This window comes from Indicator indicator, chromosome 17, assembly GCF_027791375.1.
Source record: "Indicator indicator isolate 239-I01 chromosome 17, UM_Iind_1.1, whole genome shotgun sequence".
NCBI classification, from domain to species: Eukaryota; Metazoa; Chordata; class Aves; order Piciformes; family Indicatoridae; genus Indicator; species Indicator indicator.
In genome coordinates this window covers 21,835,812-21,857,456 of record NC_072026.1, presented here as the reverse complement: position 1 = coordinate 21,857,456, position 21,645 = coordinate 21,835,812, and the positions used below count along the sequence as shown (strand labels likewise).

Below are 21,645 nucleotides of genomic sequence, written 5' to 3'. Positions count from 1 at the left end.
AAACATCTCAGCTAGGTTCAGCTGCCCAAGGCCTCCTCCCACCTGGCCTTGAACACCTCCAGGGTCTCCCCACCCTTGTACTGTCCTTCTCCTCTCAGGCATGGCAATGCCAATGGCCACAGGCACTGACAGCTTCCTTGCTGCAGCCATCCAGCAGCACTGAGCTGCACCCTTGATGGCTTTTGCATTACTTTGAAGAGCTTTGTGTGACTCTCAGGGCCTCACAACTCTGCTCAAAGCCTTTGCCCTGCTTCAAGGAGGATGGAGCACAGCTGAGGATGGGCTCTGCCTGCCTCAGACATCTGCCTGGGGCTTCTGGGAAGCTCAGGGGAGAGTGGACCTTTGTCACCCACCCATCAGCCTTGGGTTGGGAATGTACAGAAACCATCACAGACTGGGACCTGGAATGGAAGTGTGGCCAGCAGGACCAGGGAGGGGATCCTGCCCCTCAGCTCTGCTCTGCTCAGACCCCACCTGCAGTTCTGGGGCCCCCAGCACAAGAAGGACCTGGAGCTGCTGGAGAGGCTCCAGAGGAGGTCACCAAGATGATCAGAGGCTGGAGAAGCTCCCCTGTGGGGACAGGCTGGGAGAGTTGAGGCTGTTCAGCCTGGAGAAGAGAAGGCTCCAGGGAGACCTCAGAGCAGCCTTCCAGGACCTGAAGGGGCTCCAGGAGAGCTGGGGAGGGACTTTGGACAAGGGCTGGGAGTGCCAGGATGAGGGACAATGGCTTTGAGCTGGGAGAGGGGAGATTGAGAGTGGAGATTGGGAAGAAATTGTTGAGAGTGAGGGTGGGGAGAGACTGGCACAGGTTGCCCGGGGAGGCTGTGGCTGCCTCCTCCCTGGAGGTGTTCAAGGCCAGGCTGGATGAGGCCTTGAGCAAGCTGGGCTGGGGGGAGGTGTCCCTGCCCATGGCAGGGGGATTGGAACTGGAGGATCTTTAAGGTCCCTTCCAACCCAACCCATCCTCTGATTCTATGAGTTGTGTTTAGAAGCCCAAGTTCATCTCCTCAGGTTTACCTATTATTTCAAGGGGGGTTTGCTTGCCTAACACTCTGCAATTTATGCCTCTGCTGCAGGGGAGACAAAGCTACTGCTCTGCTCTCCACCACAGCTTGTGACAACACTCTGCAGGACACATGAAAAGGTATGAAATTAACAGTGCAGAACTGGGACAAAGACAGACTCTCCAGAAGCTGTCACTAACCCTGCTCCTGTTTTCTCTGCTGGACTGCTTCCCTGCAAGCTCTCAGGTAGATGCTCTTTCATTCTGTTTGGTGAAGCTAAATCCCAAGCAAAAGGAGCCTGTGTCTCTGGGGAGAGCAGTCCCACACTCAGCACCAGAGATGCTGACACCTCTGAGAGGCCAGGCACAATAAACCTGTTGTAAGCCTCTAAGTGCTGGGACCAGCAGAGCTGGCCAGGTAACAGCTCTCTGGGTTGGATATGTCCCAGACTCCTGCTGGGTGTGAAGCCACTTGCTGGCGAGAGATTCCCAGGGGAGCAAAGGGAAAACAAAGCTCTGGAAATCCAGCCACATCTGAGCCCTTGGCAGGGACTTATTGTGCCTTTTGAAATGCTTTCTCTAACTTCAGAATCACAGCCTGGCTTTTCAGGAGCTTGCTGAGACACAGACTTGCTGCCCCCAGGATGTTTTCCCCAAGGAGAATCTGGGTGACAAAAGTAAGTGCTGAGTGATTCCCTGGAAATCAGATGTGGATGCTTACACCTCTGCTATCCAAATACATCTGTTGGTAAGGTCTCTTCAGCTCCTTGTGCCAGCTGGTGCTCAGCTGCTTTTCCAGTTGTTTCCCTGCTGTCAAGCCCCCCTGCTAAAGTCCCCTGTGGCTGCAGGAGGTAGGTGATACCAGGCATGGCTTGGTCAGCAAACATCTGGCTAGAAATGCAGCCAGCATAACCAAGGCACTCCTCTGCTCCAGAGAAGGCTTCTGAGGAGAGAAACTGCACCCTTGCTATGTCATCAATTCGATTATCATCCAGCAGCCCCCCCAGCAATCAGCACAGAAGGCAGTCAGCAGGTGAACTGCAGAAGGTGTGGGAAATTGGCTTTTATCAGCACCAGAGTAACTTCTGGGGGTGGGAGGGTGCAAGGGCCTCCAGGCAGCAAGGGGGTCTGCTTCTCTTGGCTACTGAATGTGCTTGGAGGCTTGGGGAAAGCAGTTTGGCCCAGGGCCTTCCCTGCCCCAAGCCCCATGAGGTGGGCACCACAGAGCCTGGCATGGCTGCAGTCTAAGGCCAGTCTGCCCCTTGCAGTGGGTGGGAAGAAAAATCATAGAGCCATAGAACTGTTGAGGGTGGAAAAGACCTTTGAGATCATCAAGTCCAAGCACTCACCCAGAGCTCACAATCCACCACTGCTGCTGAGCCACTGCCACTGCACCACAGCCCTCAGCACCACAGCGCTCAGCACCACATCCATGCAGCTTTGAAACCCTTCAAAGGATGGGGACTCCACCACCTCCCTGGGCAGCCTGGAACAGTGCCTGAGAACCCTTGCTGGGGAAAAATTGTTTCTAATATCCAACCTGAACCTCCCCTGGCACAACTTGAGGCTGTTTCTTTTTGTCCTGTCACTTGTTGCATGTGAGAAGAGACCAACCCCCACCTCACTACAACCTCCTCTCAGGGAGCTGTAGAGAGCAAGGAGGTCTGCCCTCAGCCTCCTCTTCTTCACACTAAACACCCCCAGCTGCCTCAGCCATTCCTCATCAGACTTGGTTGCCCTTCTCTGGACAGTCTCCAGCATCTCAACATCCTTCTTGTGGTGAGGGGCCCAAAAGTGAACAAGGTGCAAGGGCTGGTGGTGATTGCCTGACAGCCCCTCTGGAGCCTCACAGCTGCAGGCATGAGGATGTTCATCAGGGCAAAACTGGGAGGAAGGCTGCAGCCCTTGGTTCTGCCTCACTCCTGGCACACAGCAGCCACCCTGCAGGGCAGGCTAATTCCTGGGGGCAGCTGGGGCAGCTCTAATCCCCACAACAAGCACTGGAGCAAGCTGCTGCTCTGGAGAGAAAGCTGAGTCAGCTCCAGAGCTGCAGCTTGCAAACAACCAGCAGCCAACCTTTTATTTTTTTTCAGTAACACAGATTTTTTTTTTTTGCTTGATTTTGAAAAGGTGCAATTGAGAGAGCACAACACAAAAGAAACCTAAGAGAAGCTGTGCAGCTTCACTCTGAGCAAGCCCCAGGAAGCCACAGCCTCTGCACACTGGCAGCAAGACTCAGCTCAGGATTTTCTGGCTGAATTGCCTCAGAAGCTAATGAGCTCTATCTGCAAACTCAGGAGGTTCCACTGCAATGTTTTCCTTGTCCTGAAACGCTTCCTTCCCACCAAGAAACTAAATATTTCACTTTGAGCCAGCTCTTCAAGGCCTGCTGCTCTACAATTGCAAATCAAAGTCCTTTCCATCCTCCCCCTTATGTGATACTGCCAAAGGCATGGTGGCCATGCAGGCACAGCCAGTGCAGTGCTGGGATCATACAACCACAGCATGGGCTGGAATGGAAAGGACCTTAAAGCTCACCCAGTTCCAAGCCCCTGCCATGGGCAGGGACACCTCCCCCCAGCCCAGCTTGCTCAAGGCCTCATCCAGCCTGGACTTGAACACCTCCAGGGAGAAGGCAGCCACAGCCTCCCTGGGCAACCTGTGACAGTGTCTCACCACTCACACTGGAAAGAATTTCTTCCTCCTCTCCACTCTTAGTCTCCCCTCTCCCATGCTCAAAGCCATTGTCCCTCATCCTGGCACTCCCAGCTCCTGTCTAAAGTCCCTCCCCAGCTCTCCTGGAGCCCCTTCAGGTCCTGGAAGGCTGCTCTGAGGTCTCCCTGGAGCCTTCTCTTTTCCAGCCTGAACAGCCCCAACTCTCCCAGCCTGTCCCCACAGGGGAGGTTCTCCAGCCCTCTGATCATCTTGGTGGCCTTCTCTGAACCCAATCCAGCAGTTCCACTTGCCCCTTGTGCTGAGGGCAGTGCTGCAGGTGGGGTCTGAGCAGAGCAGAGCAGAGCAGAGGGTCCAGCACACAGCTGCCTTCTGGGCTGCCAGTGACCATCACTGGCTCATGTTAAGGCATTTCCCAGTTTACTCTTTGGTTTTTTCCCTTCCATTTTCCATTTAGCACAGCATGATACGTGCACAGTGACCTGATCCACAGCACAATCATTTATCAAGCTGCTGGCCTCCTTCCAGGCCTCTCCCCAGCACTGCTGACCTTTGCTGAACAAAAGGCTCCAGAGCACCACGTCCTGATTCCGCCCTTGGCTCCCACGAAGCTGCTCAGGCTGAGGGTACAAAGTGTGAGTCAAGCTGTGCTGGTGATCAGTGCAGTCCATCAGCTTATGGCAACAGCAGGAGCAGGCAGGTGTCAGCTCCCCAGGACACTGGGAAGGTCACTTGGAAGAGAGTTTAGTACATTTTTATCCTGCTACATTGCAGAAACTCTGTGGGCCCTGCTCCTTGGTTTCTGAAGCCACTCTGAGAGTTGCCTTTGCCTTTTCCTAGGTGTAGTTCATGGTTTCCAGTTTCTAGTGCTGGCCCACAGCAAATCAGCAGCAGAAGTCACATTAGCATTTGGCCACAATAGCCTTGATGTGAGCCAGGGCTGTGGGGTTAGCTCTGCCTGGGAGCAGCGCTCAGTGCTGAGCCTTGGGCTGCTGAGGCCCTGCTGCTCCCTTGGATTAGGAGCATGGTGCTGGAGCAGCAGTGCCTCTGCTTGGCTCAGCAACTTCTGCACCAGGAGGGTGGTAGAACACCGGAACAGGTTGCCCAGGGGGTAGTTGAGGCCCCATCCCTGGAGATATTCAATGTGAGGCTCAACAGGGCTCTGGGCAACCTGATCTAGTTGAGGATGTCCTTGCTGATGGACATCCCTTTGGAGGTTCCTTCCAACCCAAATCATTCTCTGATTCTATGCACTGGGGCCCTGGGGTGGGCACCTGGGAATGCTTCAGTCCCAGAGAGCTTCAGTTAGTGGGCTCAAAGCAAATACTGCCCTAGCTTCACACTGCTGACTGGTTTTGTGTCAGTGTGAACCAGCATGAAAAACTGGGGGAGTCCTCAGGTTGAAGCCAGAGAGTTATTCTTTACATCTAATGAACTAATCAGCAGAAACTCCGTTTTGGGCCCCTCCAGGTAGGACATGGAGGGGCGGGAGTGGGTCCAGAGAAGGGCAGCAAAGCTGGTGAGGGGACTGGAGAAGAGGGCTGGGGAGGAGCAGCTGAGGGAGCTGGGGGTGTGCAGTGTGGAGAGGAGGAGGCTGAGGGGAGAGCTCATTGCTCTCTACAGCTCCTGAGAGGAGGTTGGAATGCACTGGGGGTTGGTTTCTTTGCCCAAATAACAAGTGATAGGATGAGAGGAAATGGCCTGGAATTGTGCCAGGGAGGGGTAGGTTGGAGATTAGGAGAAAAAATGTCTTTGCTGCAAGAGTGGTGAGGGATTGGCACAGGCTGCCCAGGGAGCTGCTGGAGTCCCATGGCGCTTTGGGAGATGGTTCAGTGGCCATGGTGGTCTTAGGTCGATGGTTGGAGTTGACAGTCTTGGAAGTCTTGTCCAACCCTCACAATTCTGATTCTATGAAGTGGAGCATTGGTGTAAGCCCAGGTCCAGCAGAACTGCTGCCACACACAGGGCTGGATCTGACCTGACCCTTGTTAGCAGGAGTTAAGGACCGAGTGGCACAGCTGCCATCAGGATAAGTCCCTGCCTGGCCTGGCTGCTGCACCCCAAAGGTTTCCATCCTGTAGAAATAATCAATGCACTAAGGCAGGCCTGGATTCCCCCCTGAAGTCTGGAAGATGCTGTGTCCAAATGAATTAAATCTGCTTGTCCTCTTTCGGTGGTGAACTCGAGGCTGATGCAAGTGAACTATTTTTAGTGCTAGCTAGAGGCACAAGTGAGTGGCTGGCAAAGCGCAGAGATGATTCCCTGCCTTGCCAGCACCTCCAGCCAGGACCTGCACTGCCTGGGCATGAAGGGTGCCATGAGCCTCAGTGCTGTCACACAGCTATGCTCAGCCTGGTCCCTTTCATTCAGCACATGCTCTGCAGGGCCTGTGCCACACAAAGCTCTTTCCACCTTAGATCCTCCTCAGATAGGATCACAAAATCATTAAGGTTGGGAAAGACCTCTGAGATCAGGTAATGATAGAACTGGGGGGGGTGGAGCAAAACTAGAAGTGGAGAGATTGAGATTGGATGTTAGGAAGAAGTTGTTCCCCATGAGGGTGGTGAGAGACTGGCACAGGTTGCCCAGGGAGGTGGTGGAAGCCTCACCCCTGGAGGTTTTTGCAGCCAGGCTGGATGTGGCTGTGAGCAACCTGCTGTGGTGTGAGGTGTCCCTGCCCATGGCAGGGGGGTTGGAACTGGCTGAGCCTTGAGGTCTCTTCCAACTCTGACAATTCTGTGATTCTATCATCAAGTCCAACCTTCTACCCAACACCCTCCATGACCATTTCCCAAAGTGCCACATCTGCTCATTGCTTGAACACCTCCAGGGCTGGGGACTCCACCACCTCCCTGGGCAGCCTGTGCCAATCCCTGACCACTCTTGCAGCAGTTCTTCCCAATCTCCAACCTAACCCTCCCCTGGCACAATTCCAGGCCATTTCCTCTTGTCCTGTTGTTAATTACTTGGGAGAAGAGGCCAACACCAGCTCCACTCCAGCCTCCTCTCAGGGAGCTGTAGAGAACATCTGGGATGATCTCCTCTCAGCCTCCTCTTCTCCAGGCTGAACCCCCCAGTTCCCTCAGCCTCTCCTCACCAGCCCTGATCTCCAACCCCCTCACCAGCTTCATTGCCCTTCTCTGGACATGCTCTGGCACAGACTCACTCCTGACTTGTTCATACATCACCTCCCTGCATTTTGGGACAGCAGAAGTAACCTGAGAGCATCTCAAGCCTTAACACTTTGACTTCAAATGAAGTTTCCTTCCAGCTCCTTGGCTGCTGCACCTCCACTCACCTGGCTGCCAGCTCTGGTTCAGCCTGCAGCAGGTGAGCTGGAGCAGAGGAGAGAAGCCAGAACAGGGAATGTTTGGAATCCAGCAGTAGGTGGGGGCTGCCTTGTTTCAGCTGGGGTTAACAGCTCTGTGTTCAGCTCAGCACTGCTGTGTAGTTTTGCCCCTGGCCAAACTCTACTTTTCCTCCTTAGAACAGCTCTGTGGGAAACCCCCCTGGCACAGCTGCTCTGTGCTGGGAGGCAGCACACTGCTGACATCAGTGCACTGGAAGAGGAGGAGAAATCATCTGCCTTTGGTTTAGGGTCGTCCTCAGCAGTGTGAGCTGGAAATTGGCTTCTGCTGCATGAACTGCACCTGGCATCATGATGGGGGGGGTGGGATGCTGGTACTGGAGCTCTGCAGAAGCAGCTTCTATTGCCTCCAAATGCTCTGAGGGCTGCTGCTGCTTTCAGCTTTATTTATGGTAATGTGTCCTTTCCTGTGGTGGTTTGTCTTGTTCTTTAAAGGCTACAGGCTGACCTTTGGTCTTTGCTGGCTTTTGCAGTGCTCAGGAGCATAAAAGTTCTCTCTGCTTAAATCAAAGTTTCATCCCAGCTGCTCTTTGCAAGTTTCTCTTCCCTCCTCACCAAAATGCCAAGACTTGCTTTTGCTGCAGGCAGGCAGGGCACTTCACACTGCTCAACAGCACTGCAACCTGCAGCTGCTCAGCTGCCAGCCCCCAGCAGAGGCTGCCTGAGGCCTCCTGCTCCTGCAGCTCCTCTGGGAAGGATCTAGCTCCTTTATTCCAAAGCTCATAGCAGTAGATGCTCATTGGGCTTTTTTATACATAGATTTTACCTTGTGAAATGTTTCCTTCTGCTCTTTGCCATGCTCCTTTGTGCTATGTGCATGGGCCTACACTAGGTGCCAGACAGAGGAAGTCTTTCTCTACAGGCTTGGTAGAATTAGTTGCTCATGAAGGGGGTTACAAGAAAGCTGGGGAGGGACTTTTTAGGCTATCAGGTAGTGACAGGACTGGGGGGAATGGAACAAAGCTGGAAGTGTGGAGATTCAGACTGGATGTGAGGAAGAAGTTCTTCCCCATGAGAGTGGTGAGAGCCTGGAATGGGTTGTCCAGGGAGGTGGTTGGGGCCCCATCCCTGGAGGTGTTTAAGGCCAGGCTGGATGTGGCTGTGAGCAACCTGCTGTAGTGTGAGGTGTCCCTGCCCATGGCAGGGGGTTGGAACTGGATGAGCCTTGTGGTCCCTTCCAACCCTGACTGATTCTAGGATTCTGTGATTTTGCTGTTGCAAAGCAAACAAAGGACTAAAATCTGCCAGGCAGGTAGAGCCTGTCCTGTGTTTCCAAAGACTATGTGGGGCATGGTTGTGGTCGAGGGGGGGGGGAATATTTATTAATTACCCTCACAGCAACAATAAACACTATGGCGAAGGGGTATTGATAAAAATATCAGTAACCCTTTATTCATGCAATATGCCCAAACTCCTTGAACAGGATCCCTGTATAGTTGGAAGATAGGTTTACAGTGGGAATATGCAGTCTCAGGGCAAACACACAAACTCTTCCATGCAAATTAGGAGGCAACAGCTTGGAAAGAGAAGGTCCCTGAGAGCAGACAGCGCTCAGGTACAGCAGGGGGAGGCTCGGTAAGAACCTTTACACCCAAAGGGCAATGAACTCATTACTCACAGCTGGTTTTACCCACACGGGGGTGCTGCTGCTGCTGCTGCTGCTGCTGCTGCTACTGTGTGAGAGTTCACCACCTGGTGCCAGGCTGCTCTGGGGTAATGATGCTCTTGGCGATGGGCACTGGCTTGGTTCCTGGGGAAACTGAGGCACGGCAGGAGGCTGGTGGCAAGGGGAAGCAGGCCAGGTGGAGCCTGCTTCTAGGCTCATGGCTTCTCTGGCTTGCTGGGTATGGTTGTGGCTGTATCCCAGGCTCTGGACCAGGCACTCAAGGCAGCTTCTAGGAGACAGGTCCAAGTAGGCTTGAAGCAAGGCAAGGCAAGGGTAACTGCCAAGTCACTTGTGTATATATACACCTGGCCAGGGATCAAGTGGTCCAGTGGGGCACTGAAGATAACCTGTAGCTGCCCAGTGGAAAGGCCTTCTGCCAGGCTGTAACCATAAAAGGCAGGAGCAAAGCCCTTGTTTGTGGGGGAGCAGTGGTCAATTTAGGCTCTCTCACCCCGGATAAACAGCTTGTTTACCAGCCAGGCAGAGTCCTGTCCCCTTTGGTCTTTTTCCCACCTTGGCCTGTTTTCCTGCAGGAGGAAGGGGAGAGAAAGGGACCCTGTCTAGACATCTTAAGGCCTGTCTGGGTTTGTACTGGGCCATGTCATGGCCCTACCATGACAGGCATGCACAGCCTGCAGTGAAGGAGCACAACCATAGGGGAGGTGGTGGCCAGAGGGAGCAGTGATGGTGAAGCAAGGTCCCTGCCAGATCCAGGTCTGCAAAGGCAGAGGTGCATGGCTTACCGGGCCAAAGGACACAGCTGGAGCAGTATTCCAGCAGCTCTCATCCAGCCAGCCTGTGCTGCAAGGTTTTACATCTAGAAGCAGTGCAAAGCAACAGAGGAACAACGTCTTGCAGAGAAGGATTTGACAGTGAGATGAAAACTGCACTGACTGTGGTTTTCCACAGGACACAGGTGATCTGCTCTTGTTGTGCACAGCAGCCTCCCTCACAGCAATGGACAGAGAGCCTTCAGTTAAAGACAGCTGCCTTCAACTCCCTTGGCATCACCCTGTCCTGCTGCAGGATGCCAGTCAGACACTGGGCGTCAGTGCTGAGGCCTCCTCTTATATCCTGTGCTGAGGGCAGATGGTGGACTTGCAACCAACAATAACCTGGATGGATGTCAACATCTGTTAAACTCTAAACCCAAAGTGTTGCCCAGAGTGTCACCAAATCCAGCCTGGATCATTTTGATATGATTTTTAATATCACCTTCCCCTTTACTCTGCTCCTCCCCTCTACTCTGCTGCTCTGAGACCTCACCTTGAATACTGTGGCCAGTTCTCATGTCCCCAGCAGAAGAAGGACACAGACCTCTTAGAGAGAATCCAGAGGAGGGCCAAAGAGATAGTGCAGGGGCTGAAGCACCTCTGCTGTGGGGATGGGCTGAGGGAGCTGGGGGTGTTCAGCCTGGAGAAGAGAAGGCTCTGGGGGGACCTTAGAGCTCCCTGCCAGTACCTGAAGGGATCCTGCAGGAAGGCTGCAGAGAGACTTTTACTGAGGGTATCTAGAGACAGGCCAAGGGGGAATGGTTTGAAGCTGAGGGAGGGCAGGGTGAGGCTGGAGCTGAGGAAGAAGTTCTTCAGTAGGAGGGTGGTAGGACTTTGGAATAGGTTGCCCAGGGAGGCTGTGGATGCCCCCCCTGGAGGTGTTGAAGGCCAGGCTGGATGAGGCCTTGAGCAACCTGGCTGGTGGGAGGTGTCCCTGCCCATGGCAAGGGGCTGGAACTGGATGAGCTTTGAGGTCCCTTCCAATCCAAACCATTCATTGATTCTACAGAATCTACCTGCCCTGGCAGGGGGTTGGAGTAGATGATCTCTGAGGTCCCTCCTAACCTGAGCCATCCTGTGACTCTGTGGTTATGTGGAAGATCTGGAAGGGCTGCAAGAATGTTTGCTAGGATTTTAACCACGCATTTGCAGCATTTTCCTAACATTAATGACAGCAGTTGATAAAAATGTGGCATCAGAAAAACCTCACAGAGGGTTCTCACGGCACAGCCCTCTCTGCCTTGCTGCTGGCACTCCCTGCACTGTGTCAGGGAGGAGCAGCCCTCCATGGCTTTGCAAACTGCCTTCCAAAGCAGGCGTTCAAAATTCCAGCAGCCTGCATGCCAAATGCTCAGGGGCCTGCTGCCATGCTGGCTCTAGGGGGAGAGAGACTCTGCAGGGGCTCTGGCAGCAGACATCCCCCTGCCTGCACTGTGACTCTTGCATTCATGAACACACAGTCCCCCGCCGCGGTGCCATCTGGCACTGTGCAAACACCAAACCCACTCAGCAGGCAGTGGAGAGGAGCCCCTGGATGCCATCCTCAGCAAGGCTGAACACCCCTCCTGCCTCCTGCTGTGCCCCAGCGCTGAGGAAGGGAGGAGCTCTGTTTGCACAGCACCAAGCTGCATTTCTTGCCCCCGGCACTGTGTTTTTCCAGGTCACAGAATCCCAGAATGGTTTGGGTTAGAAGACACCTTAAAGCTCATCCAGTTCCAGCCCCCCTGCCATGGGCAGGGACACTTCTTACCAGCCCAGCTTGCTCAAGGCCTCATCCAACCTGGCCTTGAACACCTCCAGGCAGGAGGCAGCCACAGCCTCCCTGGGCAACCTGTGCCAGTCTCTCCCCACCCTCACTGCAAAGAATTTCTTCTTTCCTATTCTCCAGTCTCAATCTCCCCTCTCCCAGCTCAAAGCCATTGTCCCTCATCCTGGCACTCCCAGCCCTTGTCCAAAGTCCCTCCCCAGCTCTCCTGGAGCTCCCTTCAGGTACTGGAAGGCTGCTCTGAGGTCTCCCTGGAGCCTCCTCCTCTCCATTCCTTCCTGCAGCAGCACTGGTGCTTTTCCATCACACAGGAACTACTTTTCACCTGAGGAACGATCTGCTGAAATGTTATTTGTTCAGCTTTAAGCTGTTCTGGGAGGACCTAAGCACCAAGCAGCAATGTAAGCAACACAGCAAGCCTTCTCCAACAGACACTGGCCTGTGCTGAGACCTGTGCTTCCTGCAATAAAGAGATCTTACAAAACCACCTTTCCTTAGTTCTGTGGTGTCCTGGAGCCAGAGCTGAACTGACAAGAGTTCATCTATTTCATTTACTCTGTGATTTACAGATACAAGCAGACAGAGGCACACTCAGAAGAGTTAATCCATTCAAAATTGATTTTGCCTTTCAGCCTTTCTGAAATATCTGTGCAGGAGGCCTCTCCTCCCAAGTAACTAGCCACAGGGTGAGAGGAAATGGCCTCAACTTGCACCAGGGGAGGCTTGGAGATGAGGAAAAAATTCTTTGGTGCAAGAGGGGTCAGGGATTGGAAGAGGCTGCCCAGGGAGGTGGTGGAGTCCACATCCCTGGAGATGTTAAGAAACCTGTGGCCATGGCACTTGGGGCCATGGTTTGATGGCCATGGTGGGGTTGGGTAGAAGGTTGGATTGGATGATCTTAGACAGCTTTTCCAGCCTTCATGATTCTATGATTCCATGCATTTCTCAGTTAGAAAGGAGACCAGCCAAGCCAAACCATGCATGCAGCAGGGCAGACCACAGCTTGCTTTACTGCAGACATGGTACACGAGAATGAAACTACTGGAAATGAGCTTGGAAAAGCCAGCAGGGTCTTATTTCTTGCAGAGAAGACCTAAATAACCTCTGAGAGCTGCCACAAAGACAAGCAAGGTCCCAAGGAAGTGAGCACACTCAAGCTCAGCTCTCATATGGAAGAAAAGAAACCACTTTGGGTTAGTTCCTTCCCCTTTTTCAATGCTGTGGAGAGGCACAAAACCACAGAGTCATAGACTCACTTTGGCTGGGAAAGAACTTTATGATCATCAAGTCCCAACAGTATCTAACTACTAAGTCTGGTGCTAAACTGTCTCCCTGAGCTTCATGTCTCTGTCTCTTTGAAACACCTCCAGGGATGGAGGTTCAACCACCTCCCTGGGCAGTCTTTGAGAACCCTTTCAGTGAAGAAGTTTCTTTTAACCTCCAACCTAAACCTCCCTTAGTACAACATGAGGCCACTTCTTCTCATCTTATCACTTGCTACTAGGGAGAAGAGACCAAGCCCCACATGGCTCCAAGATCCTTTCATGGAGCTGTAGAGAGCAATGAGATCTCTCCTCAGCCTCTTCTCCAGAGTAAGTAACACCAAGTCCCTCAGCTGCTCCTCCAAAGACCTGCATGGTCCATTTTCCCTTCAGTGTACCTTAGCTATTGGATCCTAGTGGCAGGATGTGGTCTCTTTCTCCCCAGAGAACCAAACCATACTGACCTGGGAGAAAGCCCCATAGCATCCAGCAGGGTGTGAAGCCAGGGCCTCCCCCTGCAGCTCAGTGAAGAAGGACTTGGGGGTTCCATGAGCCTAGCCTTTGGAGTGGGTGCTGGGAGCTGGGTACTCCTGCCCTGTGCCCAGGGGCTGGGGGCATCACACTGTCTCCCCCAGACAAGGCTGTGCTGTGGGCACACTGCTGGGGGCTGTCCCTGAGCCCCCCTGCAGCCAGCTGCTGGCTGGGGGTTCTGTGCAGTGTGCTGCTTGCACTTGCAGTCAAACAAACCACTTTTCCCATATTGTAAAGTCTGCAGCCACTTGATAAAGTAAAAATGCAACTCAGTGGCAATGAAGATTTACGAACGAGGAGCAACTGTGCAAACAGGGCTTGCAAGGACAAGATGTTCTCAGTACACACAATAGGTAGGGAGGAACCTTGCTTCTTTCATAAGGGTGGCCCAAATCAGGCCACCCTAAAGGCCAAAAAAACATAATGAAATTCCAGCAAACTCCACAAACTCAGTACGAAAGTTCAGCCAGAGGACATGATGTTAGATTGGCCAAAGACCAGCAGAGAGCCCTTGGAGACCACCACAGAGATGCACCATAAGTGTGTAACAGATATGCAAATATGGTGATTACTTCCAGGAAATGGTAAGAGTATGCAGGACTGCTGCAGGAAATCTGATGTATGTCACAGCACCATGGAACCACAGAATTGATTCTGTTGGAAAAGACCTTCAAGACTCCAACTACCAAGCTAACACCATCATAGCTATCAAACTATATCCCCAAGTGCCATGGCCACACATGAACACCTCCAAGGATGGTGACTCCACCACAGAATCACAAGACTGTAAGGGTTGGATCAACCAGTTCCAACCCCCCTGCCATGGGCAGGGACACCTCACACCACAGCAGGTTGCTCACAGCCACATCCAGCCTGGCTGCAAAAACCTCCAGGGATGAGGCTCCCACCACCTCCCTGGGCAACCTGTGCCAGTGTCTCACCACCCTCATGGGGAACAACTTCTTCCTAACATCCAATCTCAATCTCCCCACTTCTAGTTTTGCTCCATTACCCCCAGTCCTATCACTCCCTGACACCCTCAAAAGTCCCTCCCCAGCTTTCTTGGAGCCCCCCTTAGACCCTGGAAGGCCACAAGAAGGTCTCCTGGGAGCCTTCTCCTCTCCAGACTGCACAACCCCAACTCTCTCAGGCTGTCTCCAGAGCAGAGCAGCTCCAGCCCTCTGCTCATCCTCATGGCCCTTCTGTGGACACCTTCCAGCCCCTCCAGAGCCTTCCTGGAACAGAGGCTCCAGAACTGGACACAGAGCTCCAGGTGTGGTCTGAGCAGAGTGGAGCAGAGGGGCAGAATCCCCTCCCTGGCCCTGCTGGCCACACTTCTCTTGCTGCAGCCCAGGCTCTGCTTGGCTCTCTGGCCTGCAAGTGTGCTAGTAGGAAGAGCCCAACCCAATACGGTTAAGAGACAAGAAGTGGCTCCTCTGTCTCGTTGGTGTACAGGATCTGAGACAGGAGTCTCCTTGCACAACTTTTCAATAAAATGCCAACCTCCTAAATCTTACAGCTGGAGCCTTCCAGGGTTTCCTTTTGCCGATCTTTACAGCATCCCCACGACCCTCGGCTCCTGTCACCACAACCTCCGTACTGCGTTGTCCCCGGTACGCCCTTGGCTCCGGGGAGGTGCCCGCGGAGCTGTGCACGTCAGGGGTTCAGGAGGTGCTGCAGAGCCCCCCGGGGCAGCACAGCTCCGGTTCTGCCTGATGGGTAGCGCAGCTCCCGTTCCGCCTGTCCGTGCGGCTCCCGCCACCGCCACGGCAGGGTCCCAGCGCCACGGCAGGGTCCCAGCGCTACGGCAGGGTCCCAGCGCCACGGCAGTACCACGGCACAGGGCTCCAGCGCCACCGTCTGGGCAGGGGCGCGCAGCCGCTAGGTTGCGCTGGGCCTGCTCCTGTACCGCGGCCGGGGAGGCCTTCGCGTTGCAACTCGGTGTCGCTTAGGGCATTGAGGGGCTGCAGCCTGTCCAGAGAAGGGCAAGGAAGCTGTCTGTAGAACAGGGCTGTGGAGGAGCAGCTGAGGGAGCTGGGGCTTGGAGCTTGGAGCAGAGGAGCCTGAGAGCTGCCCTCATGGCTGGGGATAAAGATGTGCAGGGCTGGAGCCAGGCTCTGCTCAGGGATGGCCAAGGACAGCACAAGGGGCACTGGGGGCAAGCTGGAGCAGAGGAGGTGCCAGGGGAAGAGGAGGGAAAACTTTGTCCCTGTGAGGGTGCTGGAGGCCTGGAGCAGGCTGCCCAGAGAGGTTGTGGAGTCTCCTGCTCTGGAGACTTTCCAGCCCCACCTGGATGTGTTCTGTGTGACCTGCTCTGGGTGAGGCTGCTCTGGCAGGGGGGTTGGACTGGGTGATCTTTCAAGGTCCCTTCCACCCCCTACCATTCTGTGATGCTGTGAATCTGTGCCACTAAAACCAGGCCAGCAAAGCAGCCACTCAATGTGGATGTGCCATGCTGCTGGGAGATGGGGCTAGGTGGACTTGACAGCTGGACTTGATGCTCTTAAAGGTCTTTTCCAACCTTAAACATTCTATGACTCTAGGTTTTTCCAGTGTGTCTTCTACCCCAGGGAGCTGCACCAGCACACAGCACAGCTCAAGGGGACCACCTCCAGCAGGAAGTTTGCTGCTGCATGGAAACATTGAAGAAAGAAGCAAGAGATTCTGTAGCACAGAGCTATCCAAATGCTGCTCACACCAAGAGACAATCTGAGTACAAACTACCAGGTAACTCCAGTAACACACCACAGATGTCAGCCCCTTTCTGTCTGCTTATAAAAGACTCCTGCTGCTATTTATTGGCTCTCTCAGGATTAGCTGAGGAAGGAAATGGGAAATTGTACTTGCTGGCACGTCATGAAGGTGGCTGAGGTGCTGAGGAGGAAATGAACTAGAGGCCAGCTGAAAACAGCACCTTCCATCCAAACCCCACAGGGTGAGTCCAGCCCATGTGAGGCACAAGGTTATCTCCTAGAAGACTCAGCAATGCTGAGATCAATGTTTGAAACCAAATCAGCACAGCAGGGAGCACGTCTGCTCTTCTGCTCCTTCCTTTCATAACCACCAACCTGTGCCCAGCCATGAGCTTGGACAGAGGACCCCTCATCCCTCCTGGGAAGGTCACTGCTGTCCTGCACTCTGGGACACACAGAAAGAAGGGTCAAGCACTTTGTCTTCCTGCTGGAGAGGGCATTTCCCTGCTGTACTAAATATGGGAGCAGATATAAGTAACCCTCTTTTTCTTCCCAGGGTCGACTGAGATACAGGAAAGTCTGAAGGAGGCTTTTCCTTTGCCTCCACTCCCAGGAGGGCTGGAGCTGGCATGGTGGGGAGAACTGACCTTAAACACAGCCTTGGGAGCATGCCTGGCCTCCAGGGTGGCTCTGTGCAGAGGACACAGTGCACAGACATTTATGTGGGATTTTTGTCCCTATTCCCAATAAATATACACCAAAAGTCCAACCTGCAGTACAGCACAATGACTGGCAGGGCAGGGATCACCAGGGGTGAGAGCTCCTGTGGCACTTGCAGCCAGAGGGAGGGGACTGGAACATCTACCTACAAGGACAGGCTGAGAGACCTGGGGCTGGTGAGCCTGGAGAGCCTGAGGGAGATCTCATTAATGCTGATCAATAGCTAAGGGGTGAGTGTCAGGAGGATGGGGCCAAGACTCCTGCCCTGTGACAGGACAATGGGAAAACTGGAACACAGGAGGTTCCATGCAAACATAAGGAAAAAATTCATCCTTTGAGGGTGCTAGAGCCCTGGAGCAGGCTGCCCAGATAGGTTGTGGAGTCTCCTTCTCTGGAGGCATTCCAACCCCAGCTGGATGTGTTCCTGAGGGATTTACTCTGGGTGGCCCTGCTGTAGCAGGAGGGTTGGACTAGATGATCTTCAGAGGTCCCTTCCAACCTCCATCATTCTGTTGTTCTGTGACTGCACAGCTTCAGCAGATGTCTGGGATGAACACACCACATCCATGCATGGTCCAGGCATCCTCTCAGCTCCAAGCCACCAGTTTGGGGTTGGAGCAGGAGCTGCTTCCTGCCAGCAGAAGGCTGGATCTAAAATAACTTACATTTCCTTCATTGTTTCTTGGCTCCAGCCTTTGAAAGTTCAAACTGTTTTTGTTTTTGCTGGCCTAAGTCATGCAGAGAGATTGGGAGCCTAACCTGTAATTCTGGCTTTGCTGCTGCTACAAAACATTCACACTGTGCTCTTCTAAGCCAGGAGCACAAACCTTTAATTTAATTCCACTGGAGCAGTTTCAGCTGGGCCTATGACATTTCAATTACTTAGTGATGCACATTTAACATTTAGCTGCACACATCCAAAATTAAACCAAGGGGGAAATGTTGGAGGGAGGCAGCTACAAGAATTTTATTAAAGCTAGTGAAAGCTGCACATTTAGAACAAAGATCTAAACAGAGGCCTCCCAGGAAGTCCTTTTTGCTTGTTGGTCTGCCTGATTTATGGAGCTCTGTTCAAAATGAAATGTTTGAGATTTCCTTTTCTCCCTAGTTTTGAATCTGGGGCTGACAAGGGATAGAAAAGTCTAAAGTACTGAAAGTCTCCCCAGGATCTCCCCAGCTGTTTCTGTGGGAGGCTGGTGGCATGCTGGAGCACATAGATGTTCCTCATCGCCCACTCAGCTGTCTGAGATCTCCATTTCTCCCTAGTTCTGAATTTGGGGCTGGCAAAGGACCAAAAAGTCCAAAATACTGAAAATCTCCCCAAGATCTCCCCAACCATTTCTGTGGGAGGCTGGTGGCATGCTGGAGCACACAGATGTTCCTCATCCCCCACTCAGTTGTCTGAGATCTCCATTTCTCCCTAGCTCTGAATTTTGGGCTGACAAGGAACAGAAAAGTCTAAACTACTGAAAATCTCCCCAACCACTTCTGTGGGAGACTGCAGGCAGACTGGAGCACACAGATGTTCCTCATGTCCCCTCAGGTTGCTGCCATGGGTGCCAGGGGCCAGGTGTGCTGGTTTCAGCTGAGCACTCCACAGAACAAAGTCACAACATGCTGCTTGTTTTGCCTCTCACACAAAGAACTTGGCTTTGGTGTTCCCTGCTTTGGCTCCAGCTCCTAGTATGGATGGAGCATTCCCTGGATACAGAAGTGGCTTGATGGCTGCACCCAGAGAGTGGCTGTCAATGGCTCCATGGCCAGGTGGAGGCCAGGGACAAGTGGAGTCCCTCAGGGGTCACTCCTGGAACCAGTCTTGTTCAACATCTTTGTTGGTGCCATGGACAGAGGCATTGAGGCAGCCTCAGCGCCAAGCTGTGTGGTGCTGCTGACAGCTGGAGGGAAGGATCCATCCAGAGGGACCTGCACAGGCTGCAGAGCTGGGCACAAGCCAACCTCAGGAGGTTCCACAAGACCAAGGACAAGGTCCTGCAGCTGGGGCAGGGCAATCCCAGGCACTGCTATAGGCTGGGCAGGGACTGGCTTGAGAGCAGCCCTGAAGAAAAGGCCTTGGGGGTGCTGGGGGAGGAGAAGCTCAGCAGGAGCCAGCAGTCAGCACTTGCAGCCCAGAGAGCCAAGCAGAGCCTGGGCTGCAGCAAGAGAAGTGTGGCCAGCAGGGCCAGGGAGGGGATTCTGCCCCTCTGCTCCACTCTGCTCAGACCACACCTGGAGCTCTGTGTCCAGTGCTGGAGCCTCTGTTCCAGGAAGGATCTGGAGGTGCTGGAAGGTGTCCAGAGAAGGGCCACGAGGATGAGCAGAGGGCTGGAGCTGCTCTGCTCTGGAGACAGCCTGAGAGAGTTGGGGTTGTGCAGTCTGGAGAGGAGAAGGCTCCCAGGAGACCTTCTTGTGGCCTTCCAGGATCTGAAGGGGGCTCCAAGAAAGCTGGGGAGGGACTTCTGAGGGTGTCAGGGAGGGATAGGACTGAGGGTAATAGAGCAACACTAGAAGTGGGGAGATGGAGATTGGATGTTAGGAAGAAGTTGTTCCCCATGAGGGTGGTGAGAGCCTGGCAGAGGTTGCCCAGGGAGGTGGTGGAAGCCTCATCCCTGGAGGTTTTTGCAGCCAGGCTGGATGTGGCTGTGAGCAACCTGCTGTGGTGTGAGGTGTCTCTGCCCATGGCAGGGGGGTTGGAACTGGATGAGCCTTGAGGTCCCTTCCAGCCCTGACAATTCTGTGATTCCATGATTCTTTCTTTCATCAGCCCCCTTAGACTGGAAGCTGAGAACTGAGGACTTCCATGATGAGCAGAGCTTTAAAAAGAGATGCAAAATAAATCAAATTTTCTTTTGTTTTGTTTTAATGCAGAATGTGTTTCTTTGATAGGAAAAATACAAACAATCAAAGCAAGAAAATCTCCACATTCAGAAGTCATCTGACCACTAAACTGGATGCCTGTTTCAAGCTCTGATGTGATGGTTGTGCTAAACTCGGTGTCTCTGCCCCAGCCAGGCTGCTCTCCTGGCTGCCAGAGAATGCAGTGAGCTTAATGTGCTCCCCAGCAGCCCTGAGAGAAATAGTGAATACTGACTCTTCCTCACTCCAGTGACATGTAATAACCTGCTATTAATTTACTTAATGCTCCTGCTATTAATAGCAGATATTGACCTAAATGTGGGAATGGCCTTATCCAGGGTCCTATCATCTCACATCAATCCTTAGCAGCTTTGTGTTCAGGGATCTCCCTCAGCTATGTCTCCTGGCCACTATGAAACAAACAAATTGCTTCTGCTGACTGTAATTAAAGAAATTTCTTCAGCAGCAAAGGGGCACAAATGGGAATGGATGTCAGGAAATGGCTGCAGCCTGCATTACCCTTCAGATAGAGCACCATGGACAGTCAGATACACAGGCAAAGAGAAGAGAATGAGTGGCCCAGAGAAGGCAAACCCTACCCTGGGCTGCAGCCAGAGGAGTGTGGGCAGAAGGGCAGGAGAGGGGATTCTGCCCCTGGGCTCTGCTCTGCTCAGACCTCACCTCCAATCCTGCCTCCAGCTCTGGGGTCCCCAGCACCAGAAGGACACAGAGCTGCTGGAGTGAGGCCAGAGGAGGTCACAAAGATGCTCCAAGGGCTGGAGCAGCTCTGCTGTGAGGCCAGGCTGAGGGAGCTGGGGGTGTGCAGCCTGGAGAAAACTCTGGAGGGACCTTGGAGCTGCCTTCCAATGGCTGAAGGGATCCTACAGGAAGGCTGCAGGACTTTTCCAAAGGGTGTCTAGAGACAGGCCAAGGGGGAATGGTTTGAAGCTGAGGCAGAGCAGGGTTAGGCTGGAGCTGAGGAAGAAGTTCTTCAATACCAGCCTAGTGAGACACTGGAAGAAGTATGGAAGCCTCCTCCCTGGAGTTGTTTAAGGCCAGGCTGGATGAGGCCTTGAGCAACCAAGTCTACTTTAGAGGTGTCCCTGCCCATGGCAGGGGGTTGGAGTAGATGATCTCTGAGGTCCCTTCCAACCTGAGCCCTTCTATGATCAAACAGCTGCAATGTGTTCTCTGGGGTGCCCTGGAGTTCCCACTGGAGTTCCCACAGCAAATCTTTCCTGAGCTGGGAGGGCCCTGTCTTATCTGACCTCAGCACCTCTGCTTTCCAGTGCTGTTATTCCAGCTTTTATTTCCACCCTTCATGGACACCTCTCTGCCAGCACTTGGTTTTCTCTGCCTGTCTATGCCCTCTGCCAGTGTCACTTCTTGCACCAGAGAGTGCAGTTCATCCCCAGGAACAGGGCAGGTGATTCAGTGAGTGGGGGTTTGGGTAGATTCTTCCCTAAAAAACTCCACAGGCTCATTTCAGACCATATAGCACTCATCTGGCCAGCTAGGTTTGCAAATACTCCCCATCTGCTCTGTCTGGACACTGCAGACAGCAGCAGTGGACTATTTAATTTGCTCTGGGATCTGGAATCCATCAAGAGAAAAAGCAGCAGCAGAGGGCACTAGAAATGAATAGTAAGTATCATCAAAAGGACAGATATATAAATATACAAACTGGGGGTAAACTAATTCTGAGGGTGAGGCAGAAAGCCATCAAAGCAGAAATCAAACCACTCCTGCTGCTATGGTTGGCCACTGAAGCCTTTCTCCAGGACCTCCTTGCAAATGCTGCTGTTTGCTCAGCATGTTCTGGGCATTTTCTGGGCAGGTAAGGCAGCTGCTGGAGAAAGTGGTTGGTGCATTTGTGGAGGAGGATGTAAGTTTTGAGGGAAGATCTGAAAATCCAGTCCTGCAGGATGCAGATAACACACAGCAGTAAAGCTGGGCTCACATCAAGCTCCTGAGCCCACAGCCCCAGAAAGCCATGGTACAGCTTCATAGATTGCACTGGGTTGAAATGGACCTCCAAGGGCATCTTGTCCAACCCCCTGCAGGCAGCAGGGACACCTCCAGCTAGAGCAGGCTGCACAGGGACACAGCCAGGCTCAGCTTGAATGTCTCCAGGGATGGAGCCTCAGCCACCTCCCTGGGCAGCCTGTGCCAGTGTCTCACCAGCCTCACTGTGCACAACTCCCTCCTGATGTCCAACCTACCTCTGCCCTGCTCCACTTTCAAACCATTGCCTCTCGTCCTATCCCCACAGCCCCTTCCTGAAGGTCCTCTTCAGATATTGAAATGCAGCTCTAAGGTCTCTCTGGAGCCTTCTCTTC

General features: G+C 53.3%; 1 protein-coding gene across 1 annotated transcript in view; it reads left to right on the top strand.

Annotated features, from left to right (window-relative positions):
• LOC128972545 (mucin-1-like) overlaps positions 1–16,316 on the top strand; it is a 35,337-nt gene extending 19,021 nt beyond the window's left edge. Inside the window, exons 3-5 of the mRNA XM_054388584.1 lie at positions 14,599–14,653; positions 14,764–14,945; positions 16,290–16,316. Coding sequence (XP_054244559.1) covers positions 14,599–14,653; positions 14,764–14,945; positions 16,290–16,316 — 264 coding nt within the window. The remainder of the gene's footprint in view (positions 1–14,598; positions 14,654–14,763; positions 14,946–16,289) is intronic.
• Positions 16,317–21,645: the final 5,329 nt, after the last annotated feature.